Source organism: Lethenteron reissneri, chromosome 11 (genome assembly GCF_015708825.2).
Source record: "Lethenteron reissneri isolate LAM-NWPU_2019-01 chromosome 11, ASM1570882v1, whole genome shotgun sequence".
Classification (NCBI taxonomy): Eukaryota; Metazoa; Chordata; class Hyperoartia; order Petromyzontiformes; family Petromyzontidae; genus Lethenteron; species Lethenteron reissneri.
The window spans coordinates 2,391,767-2,412,365 of NC_083789.1; the positions used below are offsets into that span (position 1 = coordinate 2,391,767).

Sequence of the window (20,599 nt, forward strand, 5' to 3'; positions counted from 1 at the left end):
AGTCGGACCCGCGGTCGTCCCTTGAGACTGAGCGGGGTTGAGAGTTCTTGGCAGCTTCAATTACCTCCAACAACCGTTTAATTACCACTATCTGAATAGCCAACGCTATCAGCGAAAGTATACATTTTGATTTAAAGCTTTCGTGACTGCAGGGATTCATATTCTTGGTTCTTTCAGTGAATCATCTTCTTGGTTCTTTCGGTAAAGTCACGTAGAAGTGAAGTAATAAAATAATGAAAATAAAACATAATAAAACAATTCTCACGACGTTTCGGCCACAACGCAAGCAGCCGTCCTCAGGTGAAAACCAGGTCCGTCGAGGCGACAGAGTCTGAATGAAACAGCACACGAGCTTGGAGCATATATATAAGCTGGGCGCATTGACAAAGGAATTTGCATATCAAAAGGAATTTAGCATATTTATGGGAAATGCAGGAATGTGATTAGTACTGCATATGCATGTGCATTATGCAGGATTAACAGCATCAAAGGGAGCTGCAGTTACTGCTGCTGCAGCAGTTGCTGCTGCTGCTGCAGTTTCTGCTGCTGCTGCAGTTGCTGCTGCTGCTGCAGTTGCTGCTGCTGCACTTGCTGCTGCTGCTGCACTTGCTGCTGCTGCTGCAGTTGCTGCCTTATCCATTTTAATATAACACTATGTATTATTCTACCCACCCTAATGTGTATCATACTGCTATATGTTTACTGTACAATTACGACACCATACATTGCTCTGCACACTGCACCATGCCAGTGAGTGGAACGCGGTCTGAAAGTCACCGTAAACGTGAACACAATCAGTTAAGATCCGAAATGGTTTATTACGTCCTTCCAATGATTGCTAAGCCAGAATCCATCTTCTCGGTTGAAATTGTCTCTGTGTTTGTATATGTGGATCGCCTCATGAACGAATCTCTCATGATAGCCAGATGGCTTGCAGAGAACCTCTGTCTTGGAGAAGTCAATGTCATGTGAGCCCACTGAATTGTAACAGTGATCTGCCACGGCTGAGGTGTTTGTCCTACCGTGTTTCAGGTCTGCCTTGTGTTCACGGATGCGGTCCGAGACATGTCGTTTGGTTTCTCCAATGTAACTGCTACCACAGAGGCAACTTAGTTTGTAGACGCCAGGGTACTGTATGTCTGGAACCACATCTTTTACAGACGGGACCAGATCACGGATTTTATGTACTGTGTTGAATCGGACCTGGATCTTGTGTTTAATCAGGATTTTGGAGATCTTTTTTGTGACCCCAGCAATGTAGGGTAAGGTGATGGTCTTGAAAGGCTCCTCAACAGGATCCTTCTTGATGGTTGGAGTGATGGCTTTGCGGATTGTGTAGTCGGAGTAACCATTAGCCTTAAGAGCTTGGCGTACGTGTTTGAGTTCACTGGAAATGTGTTCATGGTCGGAGATGCATTGGGCTCTATGATATAGAGTCTTGATGAGGGAATTCTTCTGGGATGGATGGTGGTGGGAATCCGGTTTTAGATAAGCATCCGTGTGGGTGGCTTTCCTGTAGACAGAGTGGCTCATTGAACCATCAGGTCTCCTTTTGATTAGGACATCCAAAAAGGGTAGCTTGCCATCATTTTCGACTTCCATGGTGAATCTGATGGCTGGGTGTATGGAATTGATGTGGTCGAGAAATTGGTCTAGAGCATGCCGGCCATGTGGCCAGATGACAAAAGTGTCGTCTACGTACCTCTTCCATAAGGTCGGGCGTAGAGTGGCAGTCTGGATGGCGTCCGTCTCAAATTTCTCCATGAAGATGTTGGCTACAACCGGAGATAGGGGGGAGCCCATCTTCATGGAGAAATTTGAGACGGACGCCATCCAGACTGCCACTCTACGCCCGACCTTATGGAAGAGGTACGTAGACGACACTTTTGTCATCTGGCCACATGGCCGGCATGCTCTAGACCAATTTCTCGACCACATCAATTCCATACACCCAGCCATCAGATTCACCATGGAAGTCGAAAATGATGGCAAGCTACCCTTTTTGGATGTCCTAATCAAAAGGAGACCTGATGGTTCAATGAGCCACTCTGTCTACAGGAAAGCCACCCACACGGATGCTTATCTAAAACCGGATTCCCACCACCATCCATCCCAGAAGAATTCCCTCATCAAGACTCTATATCATAGAGCCCAATGCATCTCCGACCATGAACACATTTCCAGTGAACTCAAACACGTACGCCAAGCTCTTAAGGCTAATGGTTACTCCGACTACACAATCCGCAAAGCCATCACTCCAACCATCAAGAAGGATCCTGTTGAGGAGCCTTTCAAGACCATCACCTTACCCTACATTGCTGGGGTCACAAAAAAGATCTCCAAAATCCTGATTAAACACAAGATCCAGGTCCGATTCAACACAGTACATAAAATCCGTGATCTGGTCCCGTCTGTAAAAGATGTGGTTCCAGACATACAGTACCCTGGCGTCTACAAACTAAGTTTCCTCTGTGGTAGCAGTTACAATGGAGAAACCAAACGACATGTCTCGGACCGCATCCGTGAACACAAGGCAGACCTGAAACACGGTAGGACAAACACCTCAGCCGTGGCAGATCACTGTTACAATTCAGTGGGCTCACATGACATTGACTTCTCCAAGACAGAGGTTCTCTGCAAGCCATCTGGCTATCATGAGAGATTCGTTCATGAGGCGATCCACATATACAAACACAGAGACAATTTCAACCGAGAAGATGGATTCTGGCTTAGCAATCATTGGAAGGACGTAATAAACCATTTCGGATCTTAACTGATTGTGTTCACGTTTACGGTGACTTTCAGACCGCGTTCCACTCACTGGCATGGTGCAGTGTGCAGAGCAATGTATGGTGTCGTAATTGTACAGTAAACATATAGCAGTATGATACACATTAGGGTGGGTAGAATAATACATAGTGTTATATTAAAATGGATAAGGCAGCAACTGCAGCAGCAGCAGCAAGTGCAGCAGCAGCAGCAAGTGCAGCAGCAGCAACTGCAGCAACAGCAGCAACTGCAGCAGCAGCAGAAACTGCAGCAGCAGCAGCAACTGCTGCAGCAGCAGTAACTGCAGCTCCCTTTGATGCTGTTAATCCTGCATAAGGCACATGCATATGCAGTACTAATCACATTCCTGCATTTCCCATAAATATGCTAAATTCCTTTTGATATGCAAATTCCTTTGTCAATGCGCCCAGCTTATATATATGCTCCAAGCTCGTGTGCTGTTTCATTCAGACTCTGTCGCCTCGACGGACCTGGTTTTCACCTGAGGACGGCTGCTTGCGTTGTGGCCGAAACGTCGTGAGAATTGTTTTATTATGTTTTATTTTCATTATTTTATTACTTCCCTTCTACGTGACTTTACCGAAAGAACCAAGAAGATGAATCCCTGCAGTCACGAAAGCTTTAAATCGAAAAATCTTTCAGTGAAGTCACGTAGAAGGGAAATAATAAAATAATGCAAATATATAACAATAAGGGAAATAATTAAATAATACAAATATTAAACTAAATGAAAGTATAATTTCATACTCGCTGGTTCTTTCGGTAAAGCCACGAATATAGAAAAAATGATAAAAGAAAACACGACGTTTCGGGCGCAACACAAGCGTCCGTCTTCAGGTGAGAAAATGATCTGCTGTTGTGGCTTTATATAGGCACGTATGGTTGGACGTTCGGTAAATCCTGTAGGTCTTCGGGAATAAAAAGAACTTTGTAAAAAAATTAATTCACAGAGTTAAAGCTCGCTGAGATATTTTCAGGTTGTGCGGAGTGTGTTCTTCGGCACGAAGTTGGACGTTTTGCTTCTCGCTCTGAGAGCTTCTTCTGCAACTCTAATAACACTGGTCAACACACTTTTTCTGGAATAAGGTATTCCAACGGTTTTAAGGCAATTCCAAATCTGGCATCAGTTTTTGTCTATCACATCAGGTTTTTGAGATATCAAATATTGCATTTTCAATAAAAACTGCAGAATAAAAATATTAAATAAATGTGGATATCTACATAAAATGATATTATAAACACACTATCCGAAAAATACAGCACCATATTTTAACACTAAAGCAGTCACTGACTCGCAACAACTTGCAATCATAAGTGACAGAGTTAATTTCGGGTAAAATCAATGAAAATGGGGTATGCCGATAGCATAAAAATGAGATGTGATAGAGCAAATTTGAGATCAGATTTGGAATCAGCACCCTGAAATTAGTCTAAAACAGCTGCAAAAGTCCAGGCCAGAATTTTTTTTTTTGACCAGTGTAATCTCTCAGCGTGTAGGAGCAGATCGTTCACAGGGCCTTGGTGCAGTGTAAACATCAGCACTGGTGAGACAAAGGTGGCTGGGCGTGGTGCTGACCACCCACCCCCTCGTGTGCTGGTCCGGCCTTCATAGGTGCTCGCTAATAATACCTACCCCAGCAGTCGGAGAGCCACAGAATAGAACCGCGATAACCTACATACAGTAGTTGTTTGGAGTCCAGTTAGTTGATGTGAAGTCTGTGAAAAGAATAACAAGATTAAAGAAGTGTTGGAATATTGAACGATTGTAATTTATACTATTTTTCTAAACATTGCACCACAAAACAAACCTACAGCAAAAACCGACCTTGCCTTACCTAGTGAGATGAACAACGGTTTAATTTTATTCGTGTATGTATTTTTAAAGTGATTTGTTTACTTTTTCCTATAATTTTCACTCTACACCGTGCTTTGTGTATTGTTTGTTGTTGTAACGTTCTGATCTGCCCCCACTGGACATCTGTGAAAAAGAGCTTTATAGCTCATCGGATTCCTCCTGCAGTATAAATAAATATTCTGAGCCTGAAACGTGGTACCCAAGAGGACTGCGGAGACCCTGCTGCCAATCTGGGTGACGACTGCGCTGGCTTGGGACACTTGATCGGGGCTGATTTTATAATAATTAGTTTTTTGACGCCGGCAGACACAATATCCCATCTCTCAGTACAGATTCTAGTTAGCTGCAAAAAATTCGGGGGGTGCATCTTACATTGTGGTAGGTGTCTGCGTGTGTGCGTGAGCAGATTTGTATAACTTCATTGACGCAGTGCATGCGTTTTGGGTGCGTATTATTTCCCGGAGCATCTTATAATGCGGAGAATACTGCATTACTACCCTTCGCGGCCAGCCGCTCCTGTTGCAAAGTGTCTTAAGATATTATCTTTAACACGAGTTGTATAATTCCAATTGGTTTGTGTGAGATCAGTTTGACTTATCTTGCTTCGATATTTAAACAAAACACCTTTTTGGCCATTTAGCAATCTGTCTGCGCTGTGCATTGCTATTGAAGCTTGGACCGAAGGAACGTGCATGGAATGCCCTGCAATAAAACGCTCACCCTGCGTGAATTCTCTGCAGAACGCTGGAGCCGATCTAATCCATCCAGTCGTCTAAGCATCTGCACTACATATATGCGAGGCATTTAAAAAAAGGCACCACTCAACCGCTAAAAAACATACTCTTGGTTCTTTCGGTAAAGTCACGTAGGTAAAGAAAATAATAAAAATAAAATAAAACATAAAATATCCTTATATTTTTTATTTTAATAAATAAAAATAAAATAAAATAAATGAATTTTTATTTATTATTTTATTTATTATTTTGTTTACCTACGTGACTTGACCGAAAGAACCAAGAGTATGGATCCTTGCAGTCACGAAAACTTCAACCGCTAAAAAACACACAACTGACAGCTGTTGCCACAAGCCCAAGCATTTACGTCGTATACACAAGTCTCTACTGACCGTGGTATATAGAGGCATGCGTTTGAAACGCTATATGTTCCGCCCAGATTTATATTAACGAGTTATTTTATTTTCATATGACAGAGGAAGCAGCCCCAGCCAAAGCGAGGGTGCACACAGGCTCTTGCATTTACTTCGGGACGGGACCGGGGGGGGGGGGGGGTTCGTTCCCACTACGACGAGATCCCCTCCTGCTAAATGCGCCCGTTGTGTTGGGCAAATCCGCGTTGCACTTTTGTCCACGCCCGACGCGGCGAGACGGCCAAAGTGCGTCTAGCGTTGCGTCAATGCGGCTCCTCTCGCGCGCCTCGGTGTACGTGTGCGTACGTGTGCACGTGTGCGTGTGTACGTGTGCGTGCGTACGTGTGCGTGCGTACGTGTGCGTGCGTACGTGTGCGTGCGTACGTGTGCGTGTGTACGTGTGCGTACGTGTGTACGTGCTGTACCGTTGCCGATGTGACAGGAGTTCGTCGTTCGCCTTTCCAAAGCACTCGCTTTTTATGCGTCCCCATTGCGTTTTGGTAACAAACAAGAAAAAGGTTCATATTCTTGGTTTTTTCGAAAACCACAGCAAAAAAAAAATTTGCTGTGGTTTTCACACCTGATGATGAGAAAATAATAAAAATAAAACAATTAAATTCTCACGACGTTTCGTTTGCAACACAAGCAATCATCATCAGGTGTGAAAACCACAGCAAAAAAAAATGTGCTGTGGTGTTCACACCTGATGATGAGAAAATAACAAAAATAAAACAATTAAATTCTCACGACGTTTCGATTGCAACACAAGCAATCATCATCAGGTGTGAAAACCACAGCAAAAAAAATTTGCTGTAGTTTTTTCACACCTGATGATGATTGCTTGTGTTGCAATCGAAACGTCGTGAGAATTTTATTGTTTGATATATTTTATTATTTTATTATTTTATTATTTCCTTTCTATGTGACTTTACCGAAAGAACCAATAATATTAATATCTGCAGTCACGAAAGCTTTAAATCGAAAAAAAGGTTCACAGGTTCGTGGACAAAGATATCATCACCGCCAAATGCTTGCCGATTGCCACCGATCCTTGAGAGTGGTTCTCGGCAAGATGCAACTTTCTCAAGAAATCATGGGGGCTTCTGCACAACCGAACAAATGCGTGCTTGTCAGGAGAAGCAACCCGCGTGGAGCATCTCCCGAGATGTCCCGCAGCACCCACGATATTGCTCCTCGAGATTTGGCAATGCCAACGCCAGAAGCGGTGGCCTGTGCAGAATGTTGGGAAGAGACAACGCGCAGCGGGTTGGACAGGAGACGCGACTGGGAAGAAGCCACCAGTCCTCACCTCTTTGACCTTAAATGTCCTAAAGTTCGATTTAAAGCTTCTTTCGTGACTGCAGGGATTCATCTTCTTGGTTCTTTCGGTAAAGTCACGTAGAAGGGAAAGAATAAAATAATAAAAATAAAACATAATAAAATAATTCTCACGACGTTTCGGCCACAACGCAAGCAGCCGTCCTCAGGTGAAGACCAGGTCTGTCGGGGAGACAGCGTCTGAATGAAACACCACCACGCTTGGAGCGTATATTTAAATGTCCTCTCTCACAATAGCCTCGCATCTAACAGCAACTCGCACATCGATGTCGTTAGGCGTTTCACTGTCGTCACCACCACCACCAACCATGATCTATCCACTACTGATTGCGAAATGCAACGCAGATTTTGTTGTTATTTTTTTTGCACGACACAATGAATGCATTTAGAATGAGAATTTCACGGGTGGAATGATCCCCGTCCGGTATGAAACACAAGGCCTGCGTTCAGCCTTGCTTTGGCTGGTGCCACTTCCTCCGTCATATGTAAACAACATATGGATACCTGTTAATATGAATTCCAGGCAGACATAGCGTGCACATGTTACACTTATATATATACGGTAAGTCGAGCCTTGTGTAAACTACACACACAACTGCCTGAGCTTGTGGATTCAGCTGCAAGTTGAGGTTCGTTGTGCCTTTTAAAGGGTCACAATAAATCAATCAACCCGTTGATCTGGCTGCATGAGATAAACAACATCATGAGTGGAATCCATCTGGACGACGTGGCTAGAGGGGCATTGGCCTATGGTTGTGAGACTCGCAGCAGTGAGAGGTGAGCCTCGGATGACCATTGCCGTCCACAGCACGGCTGTGGGACCCAGCACATCATGACCAAAGGCAAGTGAGCCCTCGATAACCTGATTAGCACCGTTGGCTACGTACGGTGCGAAAGAAGTTCAACATGCATGCATACCCATCAGCTGCTGTTCAGCGTCCTAGAAGCGACTAACCACCCACCGCACAGTGAGGCTTTTTCATCAGTCGTAACGGTTATGAGCGGGGAATGCTGAGTCGCGTTTAAAATGTTGTTGGGTTGGCTGCTTGTGGAACGAGTTTAATGCTCTTATGGTGCAGGATGTCTTTAATGGTCGCGATTTAAGGACAAAGCGGCAGCCAATCGAGCAGTTAGGGTGGGGTATTTTACGTAAAAAATCATCATGGCTTGGCTTCACGAACGAAGATCTAGGAAGGACATCCACGTCTTCTGCAGGCACGCTGGTGGCTGAAGAGGCCTATGCGGGACAAGCAGGTCCTGCCACAACAGCTGCAAGTATAGGTCTCATCTGGGATGGGTGCTGAGGGATCATGGTTCTTCCTCCTTCTCCTTTTGTCCTCCATACGGGCCCTGCGGGTATCTTCGAAGAAGGAGGTGGCCTGGTGGACTGTGTGCCGCCAGGAGTTGCGATCAGCTGCTTGTGTTGCCCACTGACGGTGATCGATGCAGCAAGCAGTGAGGGACTTCTTCAGGGAGTCTTTGTATCGCTTTCGTGGTGCCCCTATGTCGCGATGGCCAGAGGACAGTTCCCCATACAGCACAATCTTAGGCAAGCGGTGGTTCTCCATCCTGGCGATGTGCCCTGCCCAACGAAGCTGTGTCTTGAGGACCATGGCCTCGATGCTGATGAAAAATACGGTTTTGCAAACATTCATAAAAATGGAATTTGCCAAACATCAGTGAGGCTCCTCTTGATAAATACTGCACACGTCAACTCGTATATATATACCCGCAATTATATTCGTTACATTTTGAAAATGCTGCGGATGTACTGATTTGGGGAAGTGAAATTATAAGCACGCGGTAAAGGGCACCCAGGCTGCATCGTGACGTGTCAAACGACAGAGGGAGCTATGGTTCTTCTTTATCTGTCGTACGGCTTGCCGACTCCAGTGGCACATTCAGGTGGCCGAGCCCGGAGATAACTGCGTCAGGAGCCGCGGAGTGAATCATCGCCGTGATGTCTCCTTTGTGTTTGTGGATGGGGCATTATTGCGTCGTCGTTATACGTTGTACGGTCTGTTTTGGATGACCACAGCCGCACACTATATTTGAGAGTTTTTTTTTTCTATTTGTGCATCTGCCACGGTTTGTGCAGTGGATGCGGTTTAGGGTGGACCATGAGCTTTGTGGAAGATCAAACCCAGGGATAAAGTCACGTAGGTAACGCAAATGAAAAATAAAATAAAAAATAAACCCAATTTATTTATTATTTTCTTTACCTACATTACTTTACCGAAAGAACCAAGAGTACGGATCCTTGCAGTCACGAAAAACTTCAAATCTAGAATGAAACCCAGGGATCTTCTGCGTTGGGTCTTTCACAAGATGTTTGTTTCGTGAATTATTTTGAACTCCGGTCAGCTCTCCAAGCTTCATTCGGGGTTGAATTCGGAGCTATGGTGTCGGAACACGACACAGTAGGTGACCACAGTTGTGTACACCACACACTGTGTACCCCATCGTGGAGTCGTGGCACAGCGGTTAGCGCACTACGCGATAAACCCGGCGAGGTGAGTTTAACACGTAGGCTTTCGCGACCAATGTTATTCATAATCAACGATTTTTGGGTTTAGATCGCGTTTATTTATAAATGTGTCGTGACCCTCCACCACCCGACACGGCCAATCAGTAAAAATGTGTCACGTTGACAAAGACAAATAGTTCACTGCTTTAGCCCACCGGTGTGTTGAAGCAACAACATTTACAATTTGAGTACGACGTTTCGCTGGTAATTGCAACCAGCATCATCGGGCAATTCGCCAGAATGGTGAGGCTCTCCTGTGTCTCCCGTTCTTATATAGAGCAGCAGCAGGGTGACGTCATCATTAACTCGTTAACTCATCAGGTGCAAAGATTCAAGGGGGGAGTGATTGTAATTATATACTAGATTAGTAATCAGGCTATTGTTACGATGCGAGTTGTAGATTAGTAATCATTTGGAATGTGTTTTATTGTGATTATGCTACATTAGTAATCAGTTAGTGGTTGTTTCCCTTATAAGTAATTGTAATGTATCTTATTTAATAATACGCTTCCAGGCCGCACTAAGCCTGTAGCTGTCTGAGCGATTAAAGTTATTTCTGTTTCTCTCAATTTCAATCGATTCTCTAATTAGTCTTTGCCAGTAGTAACTAGTTTTACACAACACTTCCACGTTGTCAAAATCAATTGAGTGTCCCTGTTGGCATGCATGTTCTGCTACTGCCGACAGTTGTCACTCCCCCCTTGAATCTTTGCACCTGATGAGTTAACGAGTTAATGATGACGTCACCCTGCTGCTGCTCTATATAAGAACGGGAGACACAGGAGAGCCTCACCATTCTGGCGAATTGCCCGATGATGCTGGTTGCAATTACCAGCGAAACGTCGTACTCAAATTGTAAATGTTGTTGCTTCAACACACCGGTGGGCTAAAGCAGTGAACTATTTGTCTTTGTCAACGTGACACATTTTTACTGATTGGCCGTGTCGGGTGGTGGAGGGTCACGACACATTTATAAATAAACGCGATCTAAACCCAAAAATCGTTGATTATGAGGTGAGTTTAATTCCGGGCCACGGCTAACATCAATGGTGAGTGACGTACGTATGTACAGTTTGTCGAACTTCTTTCGCATCGTGTGTACCCAACCGTGCTAATGGGAGGGGAATTGGTCCTCCTCCCACTGCCCACTTCACCCAGCGTTGGACTAAAAACAACACCGTGGGAGCTGATTGACACGGGGGCTGTAAAACAAAAACAAACGAACAATTCCCCGATTTCAATCCCCAAATTTAAGCAGGAACCCGTCGTCTCATACCTTTATTCCCTTAATTTGTTTTAAATCAGCTTGTCTTCAAACCTCTATATATCATGCTTGATGCCTTATACCAGAAGTAAACATCATTGACACGTGTCTGCTAGACGACACGTAACATCACCGTCTAATTTTTATCCTCCCAAAACAGATGGGTCAATCTTCTTAAAGCCACTCCGCCCACCCCCAACACACAATGTTTAATTCATCAAGTGACCGCTATTGTATTTCCACCGGAGCATGATAAGCAATTCCACTCAAATTAAGTTGCAACCAAAGAAAATCCCACTATTCGTCCCACACGTGGCTTAGCCGAGCGCGGAACAAAACAGAAAGGGCCGTCACTCAATTCGGTCTTTGGAGGAGTTAAGTCCACGCCCGATTATATTTTTAGTGGCCGCAATTAAAATGATTACACTCGACAGTTGGAGGCAATGTTTGACCATATCCACTAATTAATTTGCGGATATTCTGTCAGAGAGCAATTTACGTTGATTGGGCTTGCGTTGATGCAATGCGATATATCTGGTCTTCGTGTAGGTAAGCGTCATACCTTAATAGCAATGACAATTAAACTGACTAGCACTACAGTACATCATTTGGTTTAATTGTATTACATTTTACTTTGTAAATGTATAATTGAGACAGCCTGTTGAGATAGACAGCTATATTATACATTACAAGAAGTCAAAACATTCCACAATAACACTGATCTGAAGAGGAGGGAATCTATAAGAGGTGCCATTGTAAGGTTTATTGATATTCTCTCCATATCGATCTCTCTCCTATAACAAGGGGACAACTGCCTGAAACACCCCCCCCCCTCCCATTGTTTTAGTTTTCCTCTTGAGCGCAGTAGTATTGACAAATGCGTTGAGTTTTTGTTATTTAGTTTAACACATATAGGCTTTCGCGACCAATATTACTCATAATAAAGGTTTTTTGGGTTAGATCGCGTTATTTATAAATGTGTCGTAACCCTTATTTGTTTCCATATCGCTGCCAAATAAGTATACAATTTTTGGGATTATTATTAATTTAACGCAAGAATATCTCCCAATAACGGAAAACATGGAAATGCATTGTCTTCAGTGGTGTTTTATTGAAATTATTACAGAACTGATAAAACATTTGATCCGACTATACATTGGGATCAAATCGTGCGTCTAAGAATTGACCATTTTTGTACTCGTGTATGTAGTTTGTAATAGGGTGTAGGAAGCCCACCATACACACACAGTTGTTGTGACTCACCCCAACATAAAAAAAAATACTCTTGAATAATAATCGTGAGCTCCAATTACAACAACTGAATAGAGAAAGGGGACCAATTGTTACACTCCCACATTGTTCAATGTTGTGCGTGGGTTTTTTTTTCTTCTGCGTGTGACTCTTGCCCTGAATTCGTGAGTCATTGCAGAGGCTGCATTTGAGGGATGAGGTGACGCAGCACGGATGACAGCACGCGTCTCGGCCGTGAGCAGAGTGGGCGAGATTAGTTGGGGTCATCGTGCCCCTACAATCGCAGTTATGGGGTGTGGGGTGTGAGTTCCAGGGCATGTGGAGAGAAATCAGAGGCACTGGACTGTTACTATTTGACCAGGTAAGGCCCACTTCAGCTGTGTAGCTCTTTTTAGAAGCGACCTGGCCACAAATGATTGTTCAACGAAGTGGCTTATCGTGTCGAAATGTACAGCAGCCAAATACTCCAAACGCACGTTGATTCTAAGTGTGGAGGGGAAAACCAGGAGGACCCGGAGAAAAATCCACGCGACTACAGGGAGAGAGACACGCAAACTCCAAATACACAGCAGGCGTCAGGGTGAGGATCGAACCCACAGCCTCCCGCATCCCAGGCGAGGGAGTTACCACGTGGAACGCCGGTGCAGTGGTCCGTCCACTGCACGGTGGTCCCAATGACATGAGTTCAATTCCGAGCCACGGCTCACATCCGTTTCAGTTTCAGTTTTCAGTTTCATTTAGTTGGTATAGCCCTGTGAGCCATTCGGCTCTTGACTCGGGTGCAACCGCAACAAACAAAAAACTAAAAATGAACAAGAAAACATCTTAAAGTGAATATGCGCAAACAGAAAAAACCAGGAAAAACAGCAAAATCTTCCAGAAAAATCACCGTAACCAGAAAAAGCACCGTAAGTGATATCTGAACAAGTCTGGGGACCCCTGCCCTCCTGGTGATTGCTTGTATGGGTGACTACCGGTGCATATACCAGGTGTTGTAGGTGTGCAACTGCAAGGTGGGTAATAGATGGCGGTACAAAGTAAAGGGTTCACTTCGTAGATTCGTTTTTTTTTTAACCAGCGTCACCTATCGGAGGCGTTCCTGCTCCATCTTCTTCCTCGGGGTGCGAACGGAGAACAGAGTTCCAGAAAACTGTGACCGTGCGTTCAGAGTTTTATTCCTGGAAATTCCCGAATAACCTCCGAGTACGAAGCCACAGCTGTCAACCCCTTATCAGTGCCCTACATTCTTACAGCCCAATTCAGACCTCATTGGTAAACCCCGTGCCCTTATACATCTCAACGTTCATCCTACAAAATCCCATCACAAGAGAGAAACGCAAATAGACCAAATTTTTTTTTGCCCGTATTGAAACGGCTGTACGCCGTATGGACCTGAAAACTGAATTTCCCTGTTCAACAATACGGGGTAATCCGTACGGGTTGGCAGCTATGCGAAGTCTTTGTTCAAATCGGTGCCACCATCACGGCAGGAGGCCCCATCACGGCAGTTGCTCTCCGTGTCATCAAATTGCAACCTTCACGTTGTGCGCCCTCTAGCGAATAGACTGAGCAGTATGAGATCCCCCACGGCCAGCGTTCTCTCGGCGTGGTTTGTCAACATCGCCACTAGGGAGACAAAGGCGGCCGGGCGTGACCTCGCCACTCCTTCGTCTGCTGTTTAAGGCTACACGGGGGATCATTGTCTTTGGCAGCTAACAGCAACCACCCACGCCACCCATAAGGCAGGCAGCCCCGGCTTTAGAATTCTTTTTTACAAATAAAAAAAACCTTCATTGTACCCTGTCACCTGCTTGGAAGGCGTTCCTTGTCTACTCCCCCCCCCAACCCTAAACCTCTCTCACTCACTCACCCTCCCATTCCCCTCCCCTTGTACACACAGCCACGACCCCAAACCTCTCTCCCTCCCTCTCGCATCGTAACCTCCTCCTCCCCCCCTCGCTCTCCACTGCCGTGGTCGGACACGGCGGTGGTGGTAGTGGGGTGGTTTGCTGCTGGCGATGTTGTTGTGGTTGTTGACTAATGGTGACTGGCTCGCGTAAAGTGTCAACAACCATCCTCTCGGTTTGCAGTCGCGCTTCGTCAGCCCGCGTCATTCGTGTGTCCGGGCTGGAGGAGAAGGAGGAGGAAGGTGGTAGCCCGATGGTTTTAAGACGCCGATCTCTTCGATGAACGAGCGTGGTGAGGACCTCATCTCTCTCTCTCGACTCCAGGGCGTGAGAAGAAGAGTTTCAGGGGGCCGCTGTCAGTCCACGAGTGTTGGGTGCTGAACGCGCGGATCCTCCGGGAGATGTAAGAGCGGAGCTGCCAAGCCGTGCGGGTTACTGCGCCTTGTTCTTGCACGGGGGAAAGTGAGTGGCAACACTTCATAGGATGAACGTTGAGATTTATAAGGGACACGGGGTGAGCAATGTCTGAATTGATAAGGGGTTGACAGGTATGTGCTGTACACTCTACACACTACACTCACATACACTACTATACACTATACACTACTATACTACACTACTATACACTCCTATACACTACTATACACTATTATACACTACACTATATCCTACACTACTATATACTATTATACACTACACTATACACTACACTATACACTACACTACTATACACTATTATACACTACACTACTATACACTATTATACACTACTATACACTACACTATACACTACACTATACACTACTAAACCCTACTATACACTACACTATACACTACTATACACTATTATACACTACACTATACACTACACTATACACTACACTATACACTACGCTACTATACACTACACTACTATACACTACACTATACACTACACTATCATACCTGTCAACCCCTACGGTTCACCCCTTATTCGTGTACAGGGAAAATGAGTAGAAACACATTTTTTTGTGTCTGTGTTTCTCCCTTGTGATTTGACTTTTTAGGATGAACGTTGAGATGTATAAAAGGACACGGGTTTTACCAATGAAGTCTGAATTGGTCTGTAATAAGCTATGGCACTGATAAGGGGTTGACAGGGCTGTTTATAGGCTTCTCGTATTCGGGAAATTATGGCGAATGTCGCTTTCGGCTCGGTTGATCTCGTCCGATTTGGTTAATTGATTGCCAATCGGCGATGAATGGGTGGAGTTGAGTGTGGAGGCGGGGAGGGCGACTTGGCTTAGTTGACACAAGTTAATTTATATTTACCCTCAAGAGATGTACTTTGTTATTCTCATCTTATGCGGATGTCAGTGCTGTAGTTGCGACCGTCCTATGTTGCATAAACGTTTACCAGCCCGAACAGATTAAAGTCCAGCAGGCGACTAGTATAAAGCATTATTTATTAACTACACTTTATGTACACTGTGCTGAGGACTGCGTATGAGACTAATGTCTGCGCGAACTCGAGGCGAAAATTAACAAGCGCGTGTGTGTGTGTGTTTTTGTTTTAAAGAGTGGAAGAGTAGGCCAAGTACACCGTAGCGAGGGTGCTGTCTGGATCTCTGTCGAGTGGAGGCACCATCCCATCCATCCCGTTCGCGGCGTGAGCGAGCCACGCGTTGTTCGTCTTGCACACCACCACCACCACACGCACCACCACCACACGCACCACCACCACACGCACCACCACCACACGCACCACCACCACACGCACCACCACCACACGCACCACCACCACCACACGCACCACCACCACACGCACCACCACCACACGCACCACCACCACACGCACCACCACCACACGCACCACCACCACACGCACCACCACCACACCACACGCACCACCACCACCACCACACGCACCACCACCACCACCACACGCACCACCACCACCACCACACGCACCACCACCACCACCACACGCACCACCACCACCACCACACGCACCACCACCACCACCACACGCACCACCACCACCACACGCACCACCACCACCTCACGTGTTGTCGAGACAATCTCGTGAAGATGACGACCAACTTTCACGCCAACCCGGGCAAGTCCCCGAGACCGCAGCTGTCCATGGTGAACGACGGCTTGATGAGGCTCAGCAAGGAAGAGCTCGTTCGCATCGTGCGAAGCCGACAGCTCCCGCAAGGACCTGCCGGGACCTCCGCCACCACCGCCGGAGCAGGAGGAGTAGACCAAGAGCAGCAGCAGCAGCAGCTGTCGGCGCTGCGTAGCGAGAACGCGCGCTTTCGGAAGGAGAACGAAGATCTGAAAGAGGTGTGCTGCTTTCTGGACGAGGAGAGGCAGAGATTCCGCAAGGCTGCCCGCGAGTGGCACCGCTTCGGCCGGGGCTGGGCGGGCACCTTGCAGGTGCAGCTGCAGGAGACGCAGCACAAGCTGCGCCAGCTGGATCTGCGGCAGGAGGCGCTGCTCAAGGTGAGAGAGAGAGAGAGACGTGGAGCAGAATCCTAGACGGGGGAGATGTCTTGAAGTGCTGAGCCTCGCTTCTTATGAGTTCTTACTCGGGGAACGGTTCAAATGGTTGTTCGACATTGTACTCGGTCCATCGGACCGGATAAAATAGGGCACCACTTTGTGATTAAGTCAACAAGTGGTTGTCCTATGGATAGACTCGCCCCTGCCAAAAGGAATGTGGAATTTCCGCCACTGGTGCCAGGCTCTGTATACAAGAGATGAGTACTGTTACTGTATCTGAGCAGGAAATCACTGACTCGTGCTGGGAGTATTATCGGCGTAAGGCACTACTACTAGAATACAAGCTATGCCTCCCCATAATAATCCTTTATTACAGTATTATCCTCTATATTCTGGGAGTCCTTTGAACGGGTTTATAGGAATGCAGGGCAAAATGAGGATGGAACGAGGCGAGATGGATGTGTGACTGGCTGCAAAAATGAAATATAATTCCTCGGAGGAACGTGCGGTCTTCTTCGGCTGAAGTACCGAGGCATCGTCCGGACGGTCAGAGCCGTTGTTTGGTACAGCCTGTGTCTCCTCGCATACATCGGGGCGACAGCTAGAGTCGAACACTGTACACTTGTTCAGAGGTTTAACATGTTAGTCTCTGGTGCCGTGAGTTTTTTTGTGCGCCCCCTTAATTCCCTTTCAAGCAAATCGTGGTAAGCCACAGACTACACACTGCCCAGATGGCAAGGCCTGCTTGAGAAGAGCAGTGGGTTGTGCGTGAAGGGGGAGTAGTGGATGAGTAGTCGTATCCGTGGAGGAGATGCAATGTCCACTTGTTGACGTTTTCAACCGAGTGTTTTCATCGAAGCCGGAATCACTGGAAGAGTGGAAGATGTGGACCCTCTCAAGTGCATTCCAGGGCACTTCTCTGGTGTCTGCGTTGTCATCCCGACAGCCACACTTCATCTCAACATTATAGCGCTTAAGACAAAAAATTTGTGCCACTGATGAACGTGGTAAACTAACGCCTATTTTTTTTTTATAAACCGTGCATTTTAAAATGACACTCGGTTGGTCTCCCTGAATTGAGTAAGATTCTTCATCGCACTGGGCCCTCGCTGGGATTTAAATAAAGGTAAATGTGTCCACTGTACTATACGACATCAGCCGCCACACTTGTAGGCGAAATGACGTAGAAGTGCGAGCCATGAGACCTGATTTATACATTTTAATATCTTACTCTTCTGTCCGTGGTCATTTACGACAGGCAGTGTGGCTCTTCGTCACCGTTGTTGCTTACCGACGCACTTTAAACACAGCGCCGCACGTGGTTACTTAATTATGTTTACATCACTCGCGGGCAGATATTGTCGCCACGAGATATTTAAGGAAATACAAGTTCACGGATTTACCACGGTGTCGTACGTCGCATTGTATTTGCATGGGGTATCAGTTCTCTAAAACTTTGTGAGTACGTGATGAAGGGTGGAGCGGTGGGACGGTGGATTAGTGAACCGCACCATCAATCGGTCGCGAGCAATGCCTGAACCCACGTGGAGCAGTTGTGGTGAGCTGTGGTCCAATCTGTCGGCGCAGCGTGGATTGACAAATGGCTGTAAATTATTGTATGATGAAAATAAGTCGTATACGGACTCCTCTTGTCTGCGATGATATGGTCGTCCCCCGATACATCGGTAAGCGAATGCTTGAAAAAGTTATAATTTCACTATTCATGGAAAATAATATAATCCTTGAATAGGTTTTCCCCCTTTTATCTGGCAACAAAACAGGTGTTACATTGTTAAAACACCAAACTGAAACCTTTTACAAGGAATCATGTCTGCATTAACCACAATACTTGTGGTCAAAATGCAAACAAAAAACACTGATAATATATGCATTGTCTTTGAAACTGATTGGTCCACACCAGAGACAGCTTTCTTTTGAGCCTCGTCTCAAACGGTGTTAGACCAGAGGACGCTAAAAGGCGTACAGCACAAAGACAATGCATTATCAGAGTAATGAGGGCTCGGGGTGAGCATCTACAGCATGGGACCTCCTTTGCCAGTACCAAAATATTAGAATAGGTTTTTCCCCTTTTATCTGGCACTTTGGAATGTGGGCTTTGCCGGTAATCCAGGATTTGTTGCAGTACTGTGGATAATATGATTCATCACTCAACTATAATCCCTCCAGAGGAAGATTTCCCTACCCTACTTTGTGTTGACATGAATTACCATCATATAACTGATCTTAAAACTCCTTTATTCCTATTTATATTCACCCTTGTATTCCTGTCTGTTACGCTCCTGGTCCAAGATAACCTCTCTAATGTTCCTGCTGTCGCTCCACATAAGTAAATGAAACGTGAAAAGAGTAAGAGACAAACGCAGGTTATTATCCCATCAACCACCGTTTGGAATTCTGAAGAATCTACCTGCAACGGTATCCTCCGATCCGCGCGGTTGGCGAAAGAATCAGACGTTCGTTCGGAAGTTTATCATCCGAGTGAATAACCCGTTGAGCCTAAGCAGCTCTTTTCCAAGGGTGAAAGAAGTCAAACGTGCATACAAGAAGACGGTGTACACAACAGTGGGACGCGCATTGTGTATTGAGCGCAGTCACTGAAGACGATGGTGTGTAGTTAAAAAAAAACAGAGCTGCAGTTCAAAGGCCACTTCAGAGCGCGCGCGTGTGGGGCCTTTGCTGTGGAGGCATTTGGGTTTAAGTTGGTGGGCTCGTCTCGGCCAAGAGTGCCAGTCCATGCCACGGCACATCGGGCTTCCCTCTGACACATTCCACAGCTGTTGTACAGTTCGACATGTGACACGTGTGGACTGGTGCTGTCCGTTGCCCCACTTGCTTCCACCCCCACCGTACGTAGCCAGGCTCCCATGGATGTAGAAACTGCTCATCCCGAGCTACTGAACGCTTCAATACTTGCACTGCATTCGCAACTCTGTTCGCCCTTGGGCGTTGTTCTCTGGCCGAACACTGGTTAGACGAGACCAGACAGAAGGCTGTCTGGTGTAGGCCAATCAGTTTCAACGACAATGCAATCTCATAATTATCAGAGCATGTCTGTTTGCACGTCTTGGCACACTCACGTGTGGTTAATGCAGAATTGATGCCTTGCAAAAGCTATCCAATTGGCGTGTGAACATCTTAACACAACTCCTGTTTTATTGCCGAAAAGGATAAAGCCTCTTCTTACACCCCCCCCCCCATCGTCTTTATACTGGCAACAAAAAAATGCCCCATTAAACTAAAACACAGCGTTCCGCAACACTCTAACCTCGCTTAGCAACCCTCTTGATGCTTCACTGTCACCGATGTCTCGGGGGTCCGGTGCTCCTCCTGTTTCTCTCTCGCCAAGTGGCTTCCCGCGCGTCGCGACAAATCGTCGCTCCCGGCTCCGTTTTACGATTTTGGTCTCTTTCTCCCACCGCTCTCCGTCCCGAGGTGAGAGAGAGAGAGAGAGAAAGTTTGCGGCCCAAAGACCCAGCGGAATCGTTTCAATAAATATTCGGGCAGCGGTGAAAAATATTTGGCCAGAGGATGAGAATACTGAAGGGGGGTTCTGTTACTGACGAGGATTTTCTTATTATCGTGCTGCTTGCGTTGTGGCCGAAACGTCGTGAGAGTTGTATTTTATAATGTTTTATTTTATTATTTTATTATTTCCCTTCTACGTGACTTTACCGAAAGAACCAAGAAGATGAATCCCTGCAGTCACGAAAGCTTCAAATCGAAAAGATGTAAATCATTGTGGGATTAGAGTCGGTATGGTTGGAAGTGATACGATTTTTTAAAAGTCAGGCAACGAATAGAGAAGAGCTCAGTATTGGCGGAAGACTCTTTGAACCTGTTATGCGGACTTCAAGCAAGCACTCGATTTTTGTTTGGAGAGAGGGGCTGCGTCAAATTGTCTTGGTTGTTCGGGCAATCCGCGTGGAATAAGTCGACTGCTTAGACGCGTGTGCGCACGTGGTGGAGAGCGAGACCTCACAGTGGTCTGAGATGCTGATAGGTGTTTTGTTAA

At 46.0% G+C, this 20,599-nt stretch overlaps 1 protein-coding gene across 2 annotated transcripts in view; it reads left to right on the forward strand.

Moving 5' to 3' along the window:
• Positions 1 to 16,038: 16,038 nt before the first annotated feature.
• The window catches only part of LOC133341282 (coiled-coil domain-containing protein 85B-like), a 32,761-nt gene continuing 28,200 nt past the window's right edge, over positions 16,039 to 20,599 (forward strand). The window contains exon 1 of one of the 2 annotated variants that reach the window (XM_061549792.1): positions 16,039 to 16,566. In XM_061549792.1, the coding sequence (XP_061405776.1) occupies positions 16,150 to 16,566 (417 nt within the window). In that variant the 5' untranslated portion in view covers positions 16,039 to 16,149. The remainder of the gene's footprint in view (positions 16,567 to 20,599) is intronic. The other variant, XM_061549791.1, reaches the window with a different exon arrangement.